The sequence below is a fragment of the Mustela nivalis genome (genome assembly GCF_964662115.1).
Source record: "Mustela nivalis genome assembly, chromosome: 6".
Lineage (NCBI taxonomy): Eukaryota > Metazoa > Chordata > Mammalia > Carnivora > Mustelidae > Mustela > Mustela nivalis.
The window spans coordinates 120,306,699-120,327,542 of NC_139025.1; the positions used below are offsets into that span (position 1 = coordinate 120,306,699).

The window sequence follows — 20,844 nt, forward strand, 5'->3', positions numbered from 1 at the left end:
ACAGAGAGTCTTTTCCTTAGTGGTTTATACACATATGTCAGAACTGAGTAAAACTGGGTGAGCCTGGGTCATATGCCTATTCCTGAACCCTGACATCTGTGGTTGGGAGTTAGAAGATGCTGATCAGTTTCATCAAGCAAATTCATCCTTCCCTGAATTAGTCAACATGTTGGGGGCTGGCCTTGGGCCATATCCCTTACCACAAGGTCTCACTAATATTTAAGCATGTACAGGTTATGATTTCCCGCAGACCATGTACACTGTTAAAAAGGCTTTCACAGAATGGTATTTTATTATCGTCTTTGTTTGCATCCATCTTTCTATCAGTGTTTTCTGGTGAGTGTCCAGGCCTGAAGTCCTAAGAAAGTTGGTTCTTATCTGAGATCCCAATTCTACTGCTCTGAAAATACCTGTTCTCTCCTATGGTGGTTGGTCTGGCTTACATTTCCCTCTAAAATATAGATGTCACCATGTGCCACAGTGATTTGCCAATTCTACTTAACATTTCTTCTTTTCTATTACATAGAGCAGTCATAGTCTTTTCTATAAATGAATTACAGAATTTACAAGCAGCAAACTTATTTTCTGGTTATCAGTTTTTTGTTTTCTGCAGATATTTGCAAAGCAATCACTTTGATAGTACCTATAAAGTAATCATCAAATCAAAAGCCTGTGAGATGATTGCATATTTCAGAACAAAAGAGAACAGAAGCCTACCACCGAGACAAACTGAGATTTTATTTTACTTTTAAAATTTTGATTCCAGGAAATGGGACACTGATTGGAGCATCAGCAAATGTTGTTTGTGCAGGAATTGCAGAGCAGCATGGATATGGATTCTCTTTCATGGAATTTTTCAGGTACTTTAAAACTTATTTTAAATTTGTCTGCTTAATCCCTAAACTCACTTAATTAGAAAAAAATAGCAAAGCAAAGTGTTAAGCAGTAGGAAAAGCATGAATTTAGCAATTAGACGTTAGTGTAGGTGAGTTTAGCTAAATAAATTAAAAATTTATTACTGGGATTAGCTTCATAACACAGAGCATGATTCAGATATTCTGAATAATTCAGATTGAGACTAGGGGTCAAGAAATAGTTTTAGGCTTGCTGGGTGTTTTATGTTGTTCTCTTGAAAATTCTAACAGAGATTTGTGACTTGACTATATATGACTGGGATGCTTAATGAGAGTCTGAAGACCTCCTACCAGACTGACCAATGAAAAAGCCTGCACTTGAAAGGACATGAGTGGGCACCTATCAGGAGGGCAGTACAGAGATGGAGTCCAGCATGGGGAAGAGTGGCCAGTGCTTGCTCCTGCAAAGGAGAAGCTGCTCCAAAGGAACAGGGTCCTTGTTGGGGTCCTGGCTCCCAGCATGCCTGTTTACATGTGGCCCCATGGAGGCAGATGAATGGGCAGAATGAACATTGAGGGTCCCCATAAAACAGTGCTGCTAAAATAAACTGACATTCATTTGGTGTTGAACAAGATTTTCGTTAAAGTTCTTGGACTGTAAACTCACAGCTCATGTATGCACAGCAATGATTCTCAGAACCAGTCCTGCTTAAGATTGGAACAGCAGCTCTGCCTGAGAGGCAGAGTGACCTGCAGCCTGTGGAGGCTGTGACCTTGGGCTTTGGTAGGGTACTACTTGGCTGGGCTGAGCTTGGTAGAAAAGCCCAACTGTCATACCCAGGTAAGAATCAACATCAGCCTCTACATATAACACTGAATTTTGGAAGACTTAAATACTGACCATTTGTGTTGTTCATGAGTGGCTAATAATTCTTGACAATTTTTTTTAAAAAGATTATTTATTTATTTATTTAACAGAGATCACAAGCAGGGCAGAGAGAGAGAGGGAAGCAGGCTCCCTGCTGAGCAGAGAACCTGATGCGGGGCTCAATCCCAGGAGCCTGGGATCATGACCTGAGCCAAAGGCAGAGGCTTTAACCCACTGAGCCACCCAGGTGCCCCAATTCTTGACAATTTTGACAATTTTGATGGGACACTAACATTTATTAATCAACACTCCTGGAAGACTTGGCATGGGACAAGACTGGGCAGGGAGCCAAGGGGACACTTGAACATACGTCTCTCAGCAGAACTCTGACACATTGCTTCCCCCACAGCTAAGAGACAAAATCTGAAACTTAGCAATTGACCACTTCTTAGTGTTTAGATGTCATCAGTCTCTGCCAAGCATAAAAGGCATAATCCGATCAGTTCAACAAGAGTTTTCTTAATGAAAACAGCTTTTACTATAGCAAATACATCAGTGGCCTTAGCAGTGTAACTCACCTCATCATCTTATTTTTGCTGTAATCAGTGATGGTTCTTCACTGGAGCACAGCTAAAAAAACCAAAACAACAACAACAGCTTTCAGAGACAAGTGCCCTGGAAGGGGCAGCAATGGGAGATATAGACTTGCACCCCCAAATTCCAGGGCTTTTTCTTTGGACTGGATTCCCAATTTCTGTAGACCTGGAAGGCTGTCATTCACATGCCCCTGGTCTTATTTTCTTTGGTCAGCCAAGCATATGATACACTAGCCTTCTACCTGCTGACAGTCCTACCTGGACTCAACCATAGGGACTCTGATGGCCATTTAAAAATACTGGTTGGTCTCACAAGAAGGCTTCAGAGGACTGGTAGTAATTTCATAAAAGATTAGAAGGTTTTTAGGGCAACAGTACATGCTAGTCTGATATTTTCTCCAGTGTAACTTTGACATAATAATCAGGAATATGGAAAAAGCCTGGAAGTCCATCAACAGATGAATGGATGAGAGGTGGTGTGTATATACAATGGAATATTACTTAGCCATGTGAAAGAATGAAATCTTGCCATTTGCAAGAATAGGGATGGAACTAGAAGGTATGATGCTAAGTGAAATAAGTCAGTCAGAGAAAAATAAATACCATATGAATTCATTCATATGTGGAATTTAAGAAACAAAACAGATGAACATAGGGGAAGGGAAGAAAAAATAAAATAACAGGAAAATAGAGAGGGAGGCAAATCATAAAGGGACTATTAATTATAGGAAAGAAACTGAGGGTTGCTGGATGGGAGGTAGGTGGGGGATGGGGTAATTGGGTGATGGGCATTAAGGAGAACATTTGATGTAATGAGCACTGGTTGTTACATGCAACTGATGAGTCACTAAATTTTACCCCCGAAAAATTAATCATCATCATCATCATCATCATCATCATCATCATCATCAGGACTTCTGCCTGACTGAAAGAGTTTGTGTGCAGTTACTCAGATTATGCACAGGGCTCAGGGTTCAGCTCCAGTGGGTAAAATATTGTGCACACTGAACTTATCCAATAGGCCTTGTATTTCTATTCTATATGAGCACCTTGTGTGCAGAGTTACAGTGGTGAAAACTAGGAAGTTGGGGACCTCAGAAAGACTGGGGCAAGACTGCCAGTTATCTTTTCTAAAACCTCCTTAGCTAGTGGCCTTAAGAATTGCATCCACCTTCATAGATGAAGGAAAAATGTCTCTCTGGTTAGTAATGTTCAAAAGCCATGTCTTATTTTTGTCTGGTTCCACCTCTGATCATTCTTCTCAGGTCATTGCTGTTTACAAATCAGAGCAGTTTGGTCATGAAATATGGTCATTGGTTGGTTAAGGGTCCCAGAATTGAGTCCCTGCTCAGGGGACTCTGCTCAGTGTGGAGTCTGCCTCTCCCTCTCCCTGCTGCTCCCCCTGCTTGTCCCTGCTCTCTCTCTCTGTCAAATAAATAAAATCATTAAAAAGATGGTCATCTAAATATTCAGCCCTTATTTGCATAAAATTCTTAGTTTGCAGTTGCAAATGCACTGAATTGACTTTAATCTACCCCATTTCAAAATTTCTTTCAGAAAAGGTGGCTTCCTGCGATACACAGTGCAAAATGTTGACTTCCCATTTTATTTAAAAAAAATCAAAAATACTATTTTTCTGACTATATAAATATATATTCAAAGGAATATTTGAAAGTAAAAGAATAAAATGTAAAATCAACTCATAATTTTGCTACCAAGAAATAACCACTGATAAAAATTTGTTGTGTTTTCTTACATTTTACATACCTCTCATGATACATATATACTGGTTAACAAAAATTTTAATCTCATTGTGTCTTACCTTTCATTTTTCATAATATATTGTGAACATTTTACCAGGCCACTAGTTATTCTTTCAAAATAGAATATATTTATGCTTACAACATGTAGATATATCACTATTTTACCTTTGTTGGTCATGTTGGTTGCTTTCTATTCTTTGTTACCGATTCTGTTTTGAATATCTTCGCAGATAAAACTGTTTCATTCTTGCTCACCGATGACAGATTTCCTGACATACAATTTTGGGTTAAGTGAATTTTTTTTAGTTAAGTTTTTCATTTTAATTCCATTACAGTTAACATAGAGTATTATTAATTTCAGGTGTACAATGCAGTGATTTTAATAGTTCTATACATTACTCAGTGCTCATCATGATAAGTACTCTTTAATCCCAAATACCTATTTCACTCATATCCCGCCACTCACCTCTCATCCAGTAGCCATCAGTTTACTCTCCGTAGTTTCTTGTCTCTTTTTTCCCTATGTTAATTTGTTTTGTTTTTTAAATTCTATATATGAGTGAAATCATATGGTATTTGTCTTTCTCTGACTGACTTATTTCAGTAAGCATTATACTCCCTAGATCCATTCATGTCATTGCAAATAATAAGACATTCTTTCTTTATGGTGGAACAATATTTCATTATATCTATCAATTATCTGTCTACCTATATATTTATCATCATCATCTGTATACATACCACATCTTTTTTATCCATCCATTAATGGACATTTAGGCCACTTCTGTTTGTGACTATTGTAAATAATGCTGCAATAAACATAGGGGTACATATATCCTTTTGAATTAGTGTTCTTATATTCTTTGGGTAAATATTTAGTAGCATGATTACTATAGCATATGGTTGTTCTATTTTTAATTCTTTGAGAACTCTCCATACTGTCTTCCACAGAGGCTGCACCACTTCTCATTCTCTGCTGTCTTCCATAAAGGCTGCACCACTTCTCATTCTCACCAACAGTACATAAGGGTTCCTTTTTCTCTGCATCCTCATCAACACTTGTTTCTGTATGTGTGTGTGTGTGTGTTTTAATTTTAGCCATTCTGACAAGGATGAGGTGATATCTCATTGTGGTTTTGATTTGAATTTCCCTGATGATGAGTGATGTTGAGCATTTTTTCATGTGTCTGTTGGCTATCTGTAGGTCTTCTTTGGAAAAATGTCTATTCATGTCTTCTGCCCATTTTTAATTGGATTGTTTGTTTTTTATGTGTTGAGTTTTATAAGTTCTTTTTATATTTTGGATACTAATGCTTTATTAGATATATCATTTGCCATTCAGTACGTTGTCTTTTAGTTTTGTTGATTGTTTCCTTTGTTGTGCTGAAACTTTTATTTTGATGTAGTCCCAATAGCTTATTTTTGCTTTTGCTTCCTTTGCTTTAGGAGACATATGTAGAAAAAATTGTTACTGCTGATGTCAGAGAAATTACTGCCTGCGCTTTCTTCTAAGATTTTTATGGTTTCAGTTTTCACATTTAGGACTTTAACACATTTTGAGGTGTTTTTTTGTGATGGTGTAAAAAAAGTGGTTCAGTTTCATTTTTTGGATGTAGATGTTCTTGCCTCCTTCATTGATTAATTAACTGACTGTATAATCTAAGGTTTGCTTCTGGGCTTTCTACTATGTTCCTTTAAGTGCCATACTATTTTTGTTACTGCAGTTTTATAATATAACTTGAAATTTGGAATTAATACCTTCAGCTTTTCTTTTCTTTTCTTTTCTTTTTTTTAAGAAAGCTTTGGCTTTTCAGGTTTTTTTTGTGTTTCCATATAAATTTTAGGATTTTTTGTTCTAGCTCTGTGAAAAATGATAGTGGTATTTTGATAGGGATTCCATTAAATCTGAAGATTGCTTTGGATAGTATGGACATTTTAACAATCCATGTGTTCTCCAATCCATGAGCATGGAATGTCTGTCTTTCCAATTGTCCTCTTTAGTTTTTTTTCATCAGTGTTTTACAGTTTTCAGAGTACATGTCTTTCACCTCCTTAGTTAAATTTATTCCTAGGTATTTTTATTTTTTGGTGCAATTATACATGATTATTTTCTTAATTTCTCTTTCTGGGGCCTTACTATTAGTGTATAGAAATGCAAGCGATTTCTGTACATTGATTTCATATCCTATGACTTCACTGAATTCATTTATCAGTGCTAGAAAGTTTTTGGTAGAGTGTTTTTAGGGTTTTCTGTATATAAGAGTATTGTATCATTTGCAAACAGTGAAAGTTTTACTTCTTCCTTACCAGTGTGGATACATTTATTCTTTTTTTTTTAAAATTTATTTTTTTAACTTTTTAAAAAAATTTCTTTGCAGCATAACAGTATTCATTGCTTTTGCACCACACCCAGTGCTTCATGCAATCCATGCCCTCTCCAATACCCACCACCTGGTTGCCCCAACCTCTCACCCCCCGCCCCTTTAAAACCCTCATATTGTTTTTCAGAGTCCATAGTCTCTCATGGTTCGCCTCCCCTTCCAATTTCCCTTAACTTCCTTCTCCTCTCCATCTCCCTATGTCCTCCATGTTATTTGTTATGCTCCACAAATAAGCGAAACCATGTGATAATTGACTCCCTCTGCTTGACTTATTTCACACAGCATAATCTCTTCCAGTCCTGTCCACGTTGCTGCAAAAGTTGGGTATTCATCCTTTCTGATGGAGGCATAATACTCCCTAGTGTATATGGACCATATCTTCCTTATCCATTTGTCCATTGAAGGGCATCTTGGTTCTTTCCACAGTTTGGCGACCATGGCCATTGTTGCTCTAAACATTGGGGTACAGATGGCCCTTCTTTTCACAACATCTGTATCTTTGGGGTAAATACCCAGGAGTGCAATTGCAGGGCCATAGGGAAGCTCTATTTTTAATTTCTTGAGGACTCTCCACACTGTTTTCCAAAGCGGCTGCCCCAACTTGCATTCCCACCAACAGTGTAAGAGGGTTCCCCATTCTCCACATCCTCTCCAACACATGTTGTTTCCTGTCTTGCTAATTTTGGCCATTCTAACTGGTGTAAGGTGGTATCTCAATGTGGTTTTAATTTGAATCTCCCTGATGGCTACTGATGATGAACATTTTTTCCAAAGAGGTAAAGGAACTGTACTTGAGGAACTACAGAACACTCAGAAAGAAATTGAAGACACAAAAAAATGGAAGACCATTCCATGCTCTTGGATTGGAAAAATAAACATTGTTAAGATGTCTCTACTGCCTAGAGCAGTCTATACTTTTAATGCCATTCTGATCAAAATTCCACTGGTATTTTTCAAAGAGCTGGAGCAAATAATCCAAAAATTTGCATAGAACCAGAAGAGACCCCAAATCTCTAAGGAAATGTTGAAAAACAAAAATAAAACTGGGGGCATCATGTTACCTGATTTCAAGCTTTACTACAAAGCTGTGATCACCAAGACAGCATGGTACTGGCATAAAAACAGACACATAGACCAGTGGAACAGAGTATAGAGCCCAGATATGGACCCTCAACTCTATGGGCAAATAATCTTTGACAAAACAGGAAAATATATACAGTGGAAAAAAGACAGTCTCTTCAATAAATGGTGCTGGGAAAACTGGACAGCTATATGTAGAAGAATGAAACTCGACCATTCTCTTAGACCATGCACAAAGATAAACTCAAAACGTATAAAAGACCTCAACGTGAGACAGGATTCCATCAGAATCCTAGAGGAGAACATAGGCAGTAACCTCTTCGATATCAGCCACAGCAACTTCTTTCAAGATATGTCTCCAAATGCAAAGGAAACAAAAGCGAAGATGAACTTTTGGGACTTCATCAAGATCAAAAGCTTCTGCACAGCAAAGGAAACAGTCAAGAAAACAAAGAGGCAGAGGCAACCCACAGAATGGGATAAGATATTCGTAAATGACAGTACAGACAAAAAAAGTTGATATCCAGGATCTATAAAGAACTTCTCAAACTCAACACACACAAAAAAGACAATCATATTAAAAAATGGGCAGAAGATATGAACAGATACTTCTCCAATGAAGACATACAAATGGCTATCAGACACATGGATGCTTTTATTCTTGTCTGATTGTTGTGGCTAGGACCTTGAGTACTATGTTGAATAAAAGTGGTAAGAGTGGATATCTTTGTCTTTTTCCTGACCTTAGGAGGAAAGTGCTCATTTTTTTCTTATTGAGGATGATGTTCACTGGGGTTTCTTCATGGATGGCCTTTAAAATATTGAGGTAATTTTCTTCTGTACCTACATTTTTGAAGTCTTTTTTCATGAATAGATTTTTTTTTTTACTTTTTCAAATGTTTTTTTCTGTTTCTATTGAAATGATCATATTTTTAAAAATTCTTTCTCTTACTGTCATGACCACGTTGTGATGTAGCACATTGATTTGTGAATATTAACCACCCTTGTAACTCAGTGATAAATCCTACTTGATCATGGTGAATAATTTTTTGTAATGTATTGTTGTATTCAGTTTGCTAGTATTTTGTTGAGGATAGTAGTTCTCTTTCTTTCTAGTGTCTTAATCTGGTTTTGGTATCAAATTAATCCTGGCCTCCTAGAATGAATTTGGAAGTTTGATTTCCTCTTTTTTTTTTTTTAATAGTTTATAAAATGTAGGTATTAAAAAAATAGGTATTAACTCTCCTTTGCAATCTATACTTTCAATGCCATCCCGATCAAAACACTAGTGGCATTTTTCAAAGTGGTGGAACAGACAATCCTAAAATTTGTATGGAGGCAGACAAGACCCTGAATCATCAAGGAAATGTTGAAAAGGAGAAACAATGCATCATGTTGGGCATCACATTGCCTGATTTCAAGCTTTATTACAAAGCTGTGATCACCAAGACAGAACGCTACTGGCACAAAAACAGACACACATACCAGTGGAACAGAGTAGAGAGCCCAGATATGGACCCTCACCTCTATGGTCAAATAATATTTCACAAAGCAGGAAAAAATATCCAGTGGAAAAAAGGCATTATCTTCAATAAATGGTGCTGGGAAAATTGGACAGCTATGTATAGAGGAATGAAACTCGATCATTCTCTCACACCATACACAAAGATAAACTCAAAATGGATGAAAGACTTTAATGTGAGACAGTCATATATCAGAATCCAGGAACCTATCAGAAGTGACATTGGCCATAGCAACTTCTTTCAAGATATGTCTCCATAGGCAAAGGAAACAAAAGTGAAAATGAACTTTTGAGACTTCATTAAGATAAAAAGTTTCTGCACAGCAAAGGAAACAGTCAAAAAAAAAAAAAAAACAAACAAAGAAGCAACCCATGGAATGGGAGAAGATATTCACAAATGACACTATAGACAAAGGGCTTATATCTAGGATCTAAAAAGAACTTTTCAAACTCAACACCTAAAAAACAGATAATCATGTCAAAAAATGGGCAGAAGACATGAACACACACTTCTCCAGTGAAGACATAAAACTGGCTCTCCTTTAAATGTTTGGTAGAATTCACCTGTGACGCTGTCCGGTCCTGGAGGTTTTTTCGTGGGAGTTTTTTCATTACTGACTCAATTTCATTGCTGGTAATCAGTCTGTTCAAATTTTCTATTTATTCTTGGCTTGGTTTTGGAAAGTCATATGTTTCTAGGAATTTATCCATTTCTTCTAGGTTGTTTAATTTGTGTATAATTTTTCATAGTATTCTCCAATAATCCTCTATATTTCTGTGATGTCAATTATTATTTTCCCTCTTTCATTTCTGATTTTGTTTATTTGAGTCCCCTCTCTCTCACTTTTTTTAAAAATGAGTCTGGCTAAAGGATTATCAATTTTGTTGATATTTCCCACAATCAGCTCCTGATTTCATTGATCTATATTATTTTTAGTTTCTATTTCATTTATTTCTGCTCTAATATTTATTGTTTCCTTCTTTCTGCTGTTTAGGGGTTTTGTTTTTTGTTCTTTTTCTAGCTCTTTTAGGTGTAAGTTTAGTTTGTTTGAAAATATTCTTGATTCTTGAGGTAAGCCAATATGGTGATAAACTTCCAACACGGAACTCCCTTTTTTCTTATTTAATTTAATTTTTTTTTCAGTGTTCCAAGATTCACTGTTTATGCACCATATCCAGTGCTGCATGCAATATGTGCTCTCTTTACTATCACCAAGCTCTCTCTTAGAATCTCCCTGCTTTTGCTGCATCCCAAAATTTGGACTGTTGTGTTTTCATTTTCATTTGTCTCCATGTATTTTGTAATTTCCTCTTTGATTTCTTATTTGACACACTCATTTATTAGTAGCATATTATTTAATCTCCATATATATGTGCTCTTTCCATGTTTTTTCTTGTGATTTATTTCTAGTTTCATAGCATTGTGTTCAGAAAAGATGTGTTGTATGACTTTGATCTTTTTAAATTTTTTGAGACTTGTTTTGTGGCCTAATATGTGATATATATTCTGGAGAATGTTCAATGTGCAATTGAAAAGAATGTGTATTCTGCTTTTTTAGGTTGGAATGTTCTGAAAGTTCTGAATATAAATCCTTTGGGTCCAATGTGTCATTTAAAACCACCGTTTCCTTGTTGATTTTATGTGTCGATGATCTGTCTGTTGATATAAGTGAGATGTTATAGTCCCTTACTTTTATTGTATTACTATCAATTACTTATTTTATGTTTTTTATTAACTGCTTTGTGTATTTGGGTGCTCCTATGTTGGGTATCTAAATATTTACAATTGTTTCTTTTTGTTGGATTGTCCCCTTTATTATTACATAGAGTCCTTTTTATTTATTAGGTTATGTTAGTCACTGTATAGTACTTCATTCGTTTTTAATGTAGTCTTCCATGATTCAGTATTTAAATATAACATCTAGTGCTCAATGCAATACATGCCCTCCTTAATACCAACCACTGGGCTAGCCCATCCTCCAACCCCTCTCATCTCTAAAACCCTGTTTGTTTTCCAGATTCCATATTCTAGTAGAGAAAGACAATTATCATATGGTTTCATTTATATGTGGAACATAAGGAGTAGTATGGAAGACAATAAGAGAAGGAAGGGAGAAATGAAGGGGGAAATCAGAGAGGGAGATGAACCATGAGGGACTGTAGTGTCCTTCCTTTGTTGCAGTCTTTGTTTTAAAGTCTATTTTGTCTGATATAAGTATTGCAACTCTGGCTTTTCTTTTGTTTTTCATTTCATGATAAATATTTCTCCATCCTCTCACTTTCAATCTGTCTTTAGGTCTAAAATGAGTCTCTTATAGGCATGAAATAGATGGGTCTTGCTTTTTTATTTTTTCCATTACCCTATGTTTTTGATTGGAGTGTTTAGTCCATTTACTTTCAGAGTAGTTTTTGAAAGATATGTATTTATTGCCATTTTGTTATTGTTTTATGGTAGTTTTGTAGTTCTCTTTTCCTCTTGTCCTCTTCTCTCACAATAAGCTGGCCTTCTTTAGTCATATACTTGGATTCCTTTGTCTTTATTTCTGCATATCTATTGCTGGTATTTGATTTGTTGTTACTATTAGGTTTGTATATAGCAGTCTTCTGCATATGGAAGTCTGTATTAAGTTGATGGCCACTTAAGTTTGAACCCATTCTTTGAATTCCTCATCTTGGCAGATTTTAGGTAAATGGTGTCATATTTTGTGAGTTCTTTCACTGATCTTTACAGATATACTTATTTTTCTGCTTTTGTGTTTCTACTTTTGTTGCTCTTACTATGATCTTTCCTTTCTATTCAAAGAGTCCCCTTTAACATATTTTGTAGGGCTGGTTTAGTGGTCATGAACTCCTTTAACTTTTGTTTGTCTGGGAAACTTTATCTCTTTTTCCATTTGGAATGATAGCCTTGTTGGACAGAGTATTCTTGGTTGTAGGTTTTTCCCTTTCAGTACTTTGAATATATCATGTCATTATCTTCTGGCCTGCAAAGTTTCTGGTGAGAAATCTGCTGATTGATTTATGGGGTTTCCTTGTAGTTAACTGTTTTATTTTCTCCTCCTGCTTTTAAAGTTCTTTCTTTATCACTACTTTTTAAAATTACTGTGTGTCTTGGAACTTCTTTGGGCTGATTTTGTTGGGGGCATTCTGTGCCTCCTGCATCTGGATTTCTGTTTCCTTTCCCAGATTCAGAATGTGTTTCAGCTATTATTTCTTCCAATAAATTATCTTTCCCCTTTCCTCTCTCTTCTCCTTCTGGGATCCCTATAGAGCAAATATTATTACTCATGATGATATTGCCAAGTCCTTAAATCTATTCTCATTTTACACATTTTTTTTCCTCTCACCTGCTCAGCTTGGTTGCTTTCCCTTTTCTGACCTCCAGGTTACTGATTTGTTCTGTTTCCTTTAGTCTGCTATTTATTGCATTTAGTGTATTTTAAATTACATTGTTTGTGTTCTTCAACTCTGAATGTCTCCTTTTTATCTCTTTGCTAAGGGTCTCACTGATGTCTTCTACACTCTTTTTAAGTCCAGTGTGTATATTTATGATCAATATTTCAGTTCCCTATCAGGCATATTACTTATTTTCATTTCTCTTAGGTCTCTTGTAGTGATTTTGTTGTGTCCTTTCATTTGGGACATATTTTTCTGTCACCTCATTTTGTCAAACTCTCTTTGTCTGTTTATATGTGTCAGGAAAGTAAACTATGCCTCTTGCTCTTGTATGTGCTGTTCTGGGGCACCAGGTGGCTCATTTGGTTGGGAAGCCAACTCTTGATTTTGGTTTAGATCATGACCTGAGGGTCCTGGGATTGAGTTCCTCACTGGGCTCCACACTCAGTGAGGAGTCAGCTTGAGTCTCTTTGAAGGACTCTCTGTTCCTCTCCCTGCTTGCATGCTTTCTCTTTCTTGCTAAAGTAAATAAATGCTTTTTTAAATAAAGTGCTATCCTTATAAAAGAGACCCTTCAGTGCAATATTTTTGTTCACTGGAACCTGGTGCTTCAGGAGTATGTACTATGTGTGTTGCATTCATCCTATTATTGTGGTTGAGTTGCTTTTCCATTCATTCAAGTTCTCTGCAGTAACTCTTTTTGCCCCATATGGGTAGTGTTCAGTTCCTCTGGTGTTAATGCAAGAAGAGTCTGGGGCCACCAGGAGCTTGAGTTGAGTCAGCCCAGGTGTTTGCCAGAGATGTAGTAGCACCAAACTGCTTGATGTTTTCCCTGTGTTGCCCTGAGAAGTTTTCTTTGGTGGGCAGGGCCTGCAATAAGACTGGCTATTCGCCCCCAGTCCAGTGCTGGAATTGCAGTCTGACTTGTATGTGTGTTTATCTTTCCCTTTCTCTGGGGCAGAAATCATTTTGGAGTGGTTCTGTTCCCTGTTGGGGCTGCTTGCATAGTATTAGGTTTGTGTCACTGTTTTGGATAGGCTCTAGGAAGAGTTTACCAGAGGGAAGAGATCTGCACATGTGTGGCATGCAATGTTAGGAAGGTTTTCCTGCTGGTCCTCTATAAGAAGACTGGGGCCAAGGCCAGCCAGGTTGGAGGAGGTAGATCCACATGCACAGGGGCTGAATATGCAGTTTTAGCAAGGTTGCCTGGTCCTCTGGGGGAAGGGGCCTATAATATCATGACTAATGCTGGCCTGGCTGGAGGGGGCAGATCTGCTGAAGTATGTGAAACATAAGCAAGTTAGCAAATGTACGTGCTGCACGAGTTCCCACAGGTGACCTGCATTTGTGCTGGGGAATGGGATAGGGAAATAGCACCTACTGGCTCCTTTTTTCCTGGAAGAGTATCTCAAGGGTCTCTGTCCTTCCAGAACATGCTCTGAGTTGAGTAACTAACTTTACCTCCCTTATGTCCGAGATGTTTTTTAAACAGCTGCTTCTATTCTGTATCTCTGTGGGCTGTTCATTATGCTGTTTCTTTAAGGGCAGGGATTCCATTTCCTAGCACCCTCCAGTGTCTCCTGGAGCACAGCTAGTTGGTTTTTAAAATTCCAGCTTTTAAGCCCCACTGGTTCTAAGAACTCATAAAATTCAACCCTTCTGGTTTTCAAAGCCAATTGCTACGGGTATTCATCTTCCCCATGCAGCCCCAGTGTGATAGTCTATTTCTTTTCCTATTCTATGCCCAGGGCTTCTTCCCTCTGGCAGACAGCCAGCTGTCCGTTTAGCTCTCCACCACTTCTCTGCCCTTCTGACCCTCTTTGATGTGGACCTCTTCTCTACATTAGTTGTAGAGGGGTTTGTTCTGCCAGTTGTAGAGGGGTTTGTTCTGCCAGTTTTTGGATGGTTTTCTGACTGATGTGTTATCTAGTTACATCTGTGGGAGGAGGTGAGGTTAGGGTTCTCCCACTCTACTTTCTTCCCAGCCTTTCTGCATTTTTTCTAAAGTGGAAGATTATGAAGTGTTTCACAGTTTTTTATTTGATGCAATATAGTGCAAATTTTTCAGTTTAAGCACTTTTATTTTCACTCCACTGGAGAAAAAGAAATGTGGCTGGAAGGAAAAGCACCAGGTAGGAAGTCAGGAGCTCCTCTTCCCAGTTTTGCTTCTGTACTGGTCAATGCAGGAAGTTGCTCATGTTGCTTCCTTCACTGGGATTGCACCTTCTCTTCTGGGAAAACAAGAAGATGGCCCTGGGGTTTCAGTGCCTATGCCTCTTCCTCCAGCTTTTGCCTGCCTTTTGGATAATGCTTGCTACCAGGACTCCTTGCAGGTGGGATCTGAGCCGCAAGAGCAGCATGTGAAGAGCTGAGGCCAGAGTGCTTTTAATTTATCTTTGAAGTGTAATAGTTTTACTAAGATAGGCCCTGGATTTGATTGTTCATGTCAATTTTCTCAAATATCTCATGGGCTCTTGTCACATGTAGAATAAAGTCCTTTTTTTCTTTTTAAGCTTCAGAAAGTTTTCTTGGATCAGTTTTAAGTGTTAATATTCATTATTTCATGGATCTGTTCATGTTGGATCTTCATGGCTTGTCTTCCATTTCAACTCTTTTCCCCTGGACTGATGTTATTACTTAATTTATTTGTACTCCTTTTCTTTTCTTCTTTCTTTAATGTCTCATTAAATTTTCATTTGATTGTATTTTTCTGGGACACTTTATAATTTAATCTTTATTTCCCACATGAATTGGTGGCTTTTGCTTTGATTTATCATTTTATTTCTTTGTGGTTTTGCCTATTTCTGTTCTTAACATTTGAATATTTCTGTTCTTAATATTTGATTTGATATTTTGATTTAAGATGTTCTTTTGCTGCTGTTTTTTCCCTCCAGATTTCCATGTACTTATTTAATATATATATATTTATATATAATTAATATATATAATTCAGTATAGATTTTAATGCAGGTTTTTTTTTCCTAGTTCATGTTTAGCCTTTTGGAGAAATCTTTATCAATTTCAGTATTTAGATTCTCATGTTCTGTTGTTTTCTTATTAAAGCCTTGTATAGGTGAAATTTTCTTTCATCCGTGGACTTTCGTGGGTGGGTTTGGCCATTGAGCTCAGTTTGAAGATTCCTACTTCAAGAGGACCCTCTGTGATCAGTGCCATAGACAATAGTTTTTTAAAGGATGGTTTTATTGTATTTGCATTTTCGAAGGTGAAGGGATATCTATCAATTTCTGTTATTTTGTTTTTTTTAATCTTATAAGATTATTTCCTCCTCTTGCTGCCTTTTCCCTTCCCCTCCCAAACTCCAATGAGCACTCCTGCTTTCCTTTCTACTGTCTTCTTTTCTAGCAAGGATGAGTGCAAAGGCTGCCACCTGTTACCCTCTCCATGTTTGCATCCTTTTTCCATTGTCTTTTCTCTGATTGAAGGGGGTTATCTTTCAGTATTTTAACACTTAGGTTGGAGTTTCTTTCTATGGTTGTTGTTACTTACTCAGCCCTACAAATTTTATTGCTTCTTTGTTTTTTTCATGAAGTTTTCTGATTCTTCCAGCAATTTATAAAGACCTGGGGCACTGGCAGAGCCAGCTCTGTTGGGAATTAGTGTTCATTTCTTTGCTGACAAGTAATATAAAGCTTATGGTGCTCTCTGTCTTCTAGTTACATTAGAGGCACAGTGTCTATGTGGTTTTATTTGTGCTTATTATTTTTCTATAGAGTTTACTGTGAGCTGCATGGAGAGTTCTGGATTTTGGTGGCTGTTGTCACCTTGGCCACCAGAAGTCCCCTGCCTTCCTTCTGAATATATTGGTATTACTCATTTCTCCCTTGTGACCTTCTGTGATGACAGCAGGGGTACAATAGAATTTTATCTTGTTCTCTTTGGGGAGGATTATCTTCTGAACGGTGATTATGCTCAGGTTGGGTTCTCTAACTGAGCAAGACCATAGTCTCAATGGGACACCCCTCCATGGGACAACCCTCCATGGGGCAACCCTCAATGGAGCACTCCTTCATAGGGCACACTTCCATAGGGTATCCCTCCATGAAACACTACCAAGCAATACACATGCAGCAACTAAAAGTTGTTTCATCAGTTAATGATGCAGATTTTTATTATTTCTTTATATTTGGAGATGCAATAAAATGAATTTTATTGTGGAAACTAGCCTCCACATAACCTTTTCATTTTCTCCTTTGTTTCCTTTTGATGTTTATAAGGACACAACTAACTGTTGAGATGCTTTTTAAATAAATAAACAAATGGGGGGAAAACGAACAAGCTGTTAAATTAAATGAAAGATTAAAAAATCTAGAAAATAAACTATTTAGAAATTACTATTATTTTTTTAATATTTTAAAAACATATATTTTGATCACCAGAGGTACAGGTCTGTGAATCGCCAGGTTTACACACTTCACAGCACTCACCATAGCACATACCCTCCCCAATGTCCATAGCCCCAGCCCCCTTCTCACACTCCCCCTTTCCCCAGCAACCCTCAGTTGGTTTTGTGAGATTAAGAGTCACTTATGGTTTGTCTCCCTCCCAATCCCATCTTGTTTCATTTATTCTTCTCCTACCCCCTTAACCCCCCATGTTGCATCTCCACTTCCTCATATCAGGGAGATCATATGATAGTTGTCTTTCTCCGATTGACTTATTTTGCTAAGCATGATACCCTCTAGTTCCATTCACATCATCGCAAATGGCAAGATTTCATTTCTTTTGATGGCTGCATAGTATTCCATTGTGTATATATACCACTTCTTCTTTATCCATTCATCTGTTGATGGACATCTAGGTTCTTTCCATAGTTTGGCTATTGTGGACATTGCTGCTATAAACATTCAGGTGTACATGCCCCTTCAGATCACTACATTTGTATCTTTAGGGTAAATACCCAGTAGTGCAATTGCTGGGTCATAGGGTAGTTCTATTTTCAACATTTTGAGGAACCTCCACGCTGTTTTTCAGAGTGGTTGCATCAGCTTGCATTCTCAATAGTGTAGGAGGGTTTCCCTTTCTCTGCATCCTCGCCGGCATCTGTCATTTCCTGACTTGTTAATTTTAGCCATTCTGGCTGGTGTGAGGTGATATCTCATTGTGGTTTTGATTTGTATTTCCCTGATGCCAAGTGATGTGGAGCACTTTTTCATGTGTCTGTTGGCGATCTGGATGTCTTCTTTGCAGAAATTTCTGTTCATGTCTTCTGCCCATTTCTTGATTGGATTATTTGTTCTTTGGGTGTTGAGTTTTCTAAGTTCTGTATAGATTTTGGACACTAGCCCTTTATCTGATATGTCATTTGCAAATATCTTCTCCCCTTCTGTCAGTTGTCTTTTGATTTTGTTAACTGTTTCCTTTGCTGTGCAAAAGCTTTTGATCTTGATATAGTCCCAAAAGTTTATTTTTGCCCTTGCTTCCCTTGCCTTTGGCAATGTTCCTAGGAAAAATGTTGCTGCAGCTGAGGTCGAAGAGGTTGCTGCCTGTGTTCTCCTCAAGGATTTTGATGGATTCCTTTCTCACATTGAGGTCCTTCATCCATTTTGAGTCTATTTTCATGTGTAGTGTAAGGAAATGGTCCAATTTCATTTTTCTGCATGTGGCTCTCCAATTTTCCCAACACCATTTATTGAAGAGGCTGTCTTTTTTTCCATTGGACATTCTTTCCTGCTTTATTGAACATTAGTTGACCATAGAGTTGTCCATAGAGTTGAGGGTCTATTTCTGGGCTCTCTATTCTGTTCCATTGTTCTATGTGTCTGTTTTTGTGCCAGTACTATGCTGTCTTGATGATGACAGCTTTGTAATAGAGCTTGAAGTCCGGAATTGTGATGCCACCAACGTTGGCTTTCTTTTTCAATATCCCTTTGGCTATTCGAGGTCTTTTCTGGTTCCATATAAATTTTAGGATTATTTGTTCCATTTCTTTGAAAAAGATGGATGGTACTTTGATAGGAATTGCATTAAATATATAGATTGCTTTAGGTAGCATAGACATTTTCACAATATTTATTCTTCCAATCCAGGAGCATGGAACATTTTTCCATTTCTTTGTGTCTTCCTCAATTTCTTTCATGAGTACTTTATAGTTTCCTTGATTTCTCTTTATTCTGTCTTGTTGTTGGTGTAGAGAAATGCAACTGATTTCTGTGCATTGAATTTATATCCTGACACTTTACTGAATTCCTGTACAAGTTCTAGCAGTTTTGGAGTGGAGTCTTTTGGATTTTCCACATATAGTATCATATCATCTGTGAAGAGTGATAGTTTGACTTCTTCTTTGCCGATTCAGATGCCTTTAATTTCTTTTTGTTGTCTGATTGCTGAGGCTAGGACTTCTAGTACTATGTTGAATAGCAGTGGTGATAATGGACATCCCTGCCGTGTTCCAGACCTTAGTGGAAAAGCTTTCAGTTTTTCTCCATTGAGAATGATATTTGTGGGGTGTTTTTCATAGATGGCTTTGATGATATTGAGGTTGTGCCCTCTATCCCTACACTTTGAAGAGTTTTGATCAGGAAGTGATGCTGGTTTTGTCAAATACCCTATTGAGAGTATCATATGGTTCTTGTTCTTTCTTTTATTGATGTGTTGTATCACATTGACTGATTTGCGAATGTTGAACCAACCTTGCAGCCCTGGAATAAATCCCACTTGGTGGTGGTGAATAATCCTTTTAATATACTGTTGAATCCTATTGGCAAGTATTTTAGTGAGAATTTTCGCATCTGTGTTCATCAAGGATATTGGTCTGTAGTTCTCTTTTGTGATGGGACCCTTGTCTGGTTTTGGGGTCAAGGTAATGCTGGCCTCATAAATGAGTTTGGAAGTTTTCCTTCCATTTCTATTTTTTAGAACAGTTTCAGGAGAATAAGAATTAGTTCTTTAAATGTTTTGTAGAATTCCCCTGGAAGCCATCTGGCCCTGGGCTTTTGTTTGTTTGGAGATTTTTCATGACTGTTTCAATTTCCTTATTGGTTATGGGTCTGTTCATGCTTTCTATTTCTTCCTGGTTCAGTTGTGGTAGTTTATATGTTTCTAGGTATGCATCCATTTCTTCCAGATTGTCAAATTTGTTGGCGTAGAGTTGCTCATAGTATGTTCTTATAATAGTTCATATTTATTTGGTGTTGGTTGGGATCTCTCCTCTTTCATTCATGATTTTATTTATTTGGGTCTTTTCTCTTTTCTTTTTGATAAGTCTGGACAGGGGTTTATCAATCTTATTAATTCTTTCAAAGAACCAGCTCCTAGTTTCGTTGATTTGTTCTTTTGTTTTTTTGGTTCCTATTTCATTGATTTCTGCTCTGATCTTTATAATTTCTCTTCTCCTGCTGGATTTAGGGTTCCTTGCTTGTTCTTTCTCCAGATCCTTTAAATGAAGGGGTAGGTTGTCTACCTGAGACCTTTCTTATTTCTTGAAAAAGGCTTAAACTGCTATATATTTTCCTCTCAGGACTACCTTTGTTGTGTCCCACAGATTTTGAACCCTTGTGTTTTCATTATCATTTGTTTCCATGATTTTTTTTCAATTCTTCTTTAATTTCCTGGTTGACCCATTCATTCTTTAGAAGGATGCTGTTTAGTCTCCATCTACTTAGGTTCTTTGAAATTGCTTCTTGTGATTGAGTTCTAGCTTCAGAGCATTGTGGTCTGAAAATATGCGGGGAATGATCCCAATCTTTTGATACTCGTTGAGGCCTGATTTAGGACCGAGGATGTGATCTATTCTGGAGAATGTTTCATGTGCACTAGAGAAGAATGAGTATTATGTTGCTTTGGGATGAAATGTTCTGAATATATCTGTGATGTCCATCAGGTCCAGTGTGTCATTTAAGGCCTTTATTTCCTTGTTTATCTTTTGCTTGTATGATCTGTCCATTTCAGTGAGGGCAGTGTTAAAGTCCCCCACTATTATTGTGTTATTGTTTGTGTGTTTCTTTGATTTTGTTATTAATTGGTTTATATCATTGGCTGCTCCCACGTTTGGGGCATAAATATTTAAAATTGTTAGATCTTCTTGGACAAATCGTTGAATATCATATAGTGTACTTCCTCATCTCTTATTATCTTCTGGTGGTTTCTTCTGGTTTAAAATGAGTTTCTTGTAGGCAACATATAAATGTTTTTTTTTTTTTTTTTTTTTTTTTTTTATCCATTCTAATACCCTGTGTCTTTTGATTGGGGCATTTAGCCCATTAACACTCAGGGTAGCTATTGAGAGCTATGAATTTAGTGCCATCGTGTTGCCTGTAAGGTGACTGTTACTGTGTATTGTCTCTATTCCTTTCTGATCTACTAATTTTAGGCTCTCTCTTTGCTTAGAGGACCCCTTTCAATATTTCTTGCAGAGCTGGTTTGGT

General features: G+C 37.3%; 1 protein-coding gene across 6 annotated transcripts in view; it reads left to right on the plus strand.

Annotated features, from left to right (window-relative positions):
- Window positions 1-20,844, plus strand: part of OCA2 (OCA2 melanosomal transmembrane protein) — a 397,483-nt gene that overhangs the window by 258,713 nt on the left and 117,926 nt on the right. For 5 of the 6 annotated variants that reach the window (XM_082736012.1, XM_082736013.1, XM_082736010.1 and 2 more), the window contains one exon: window positions 767-860. In XM_082736012.1, coding sequence (XP_082592138.1) covers window positions 767-860 — 94 coding nt within the window. Of the gene's footprint in view, window positions 1-766; window positions 861-1,145; window positions 1,488-20,844 lie in introns of those variants that run through there. The other variant, XM_082736014.1, reaches the window with a different exon arrangement.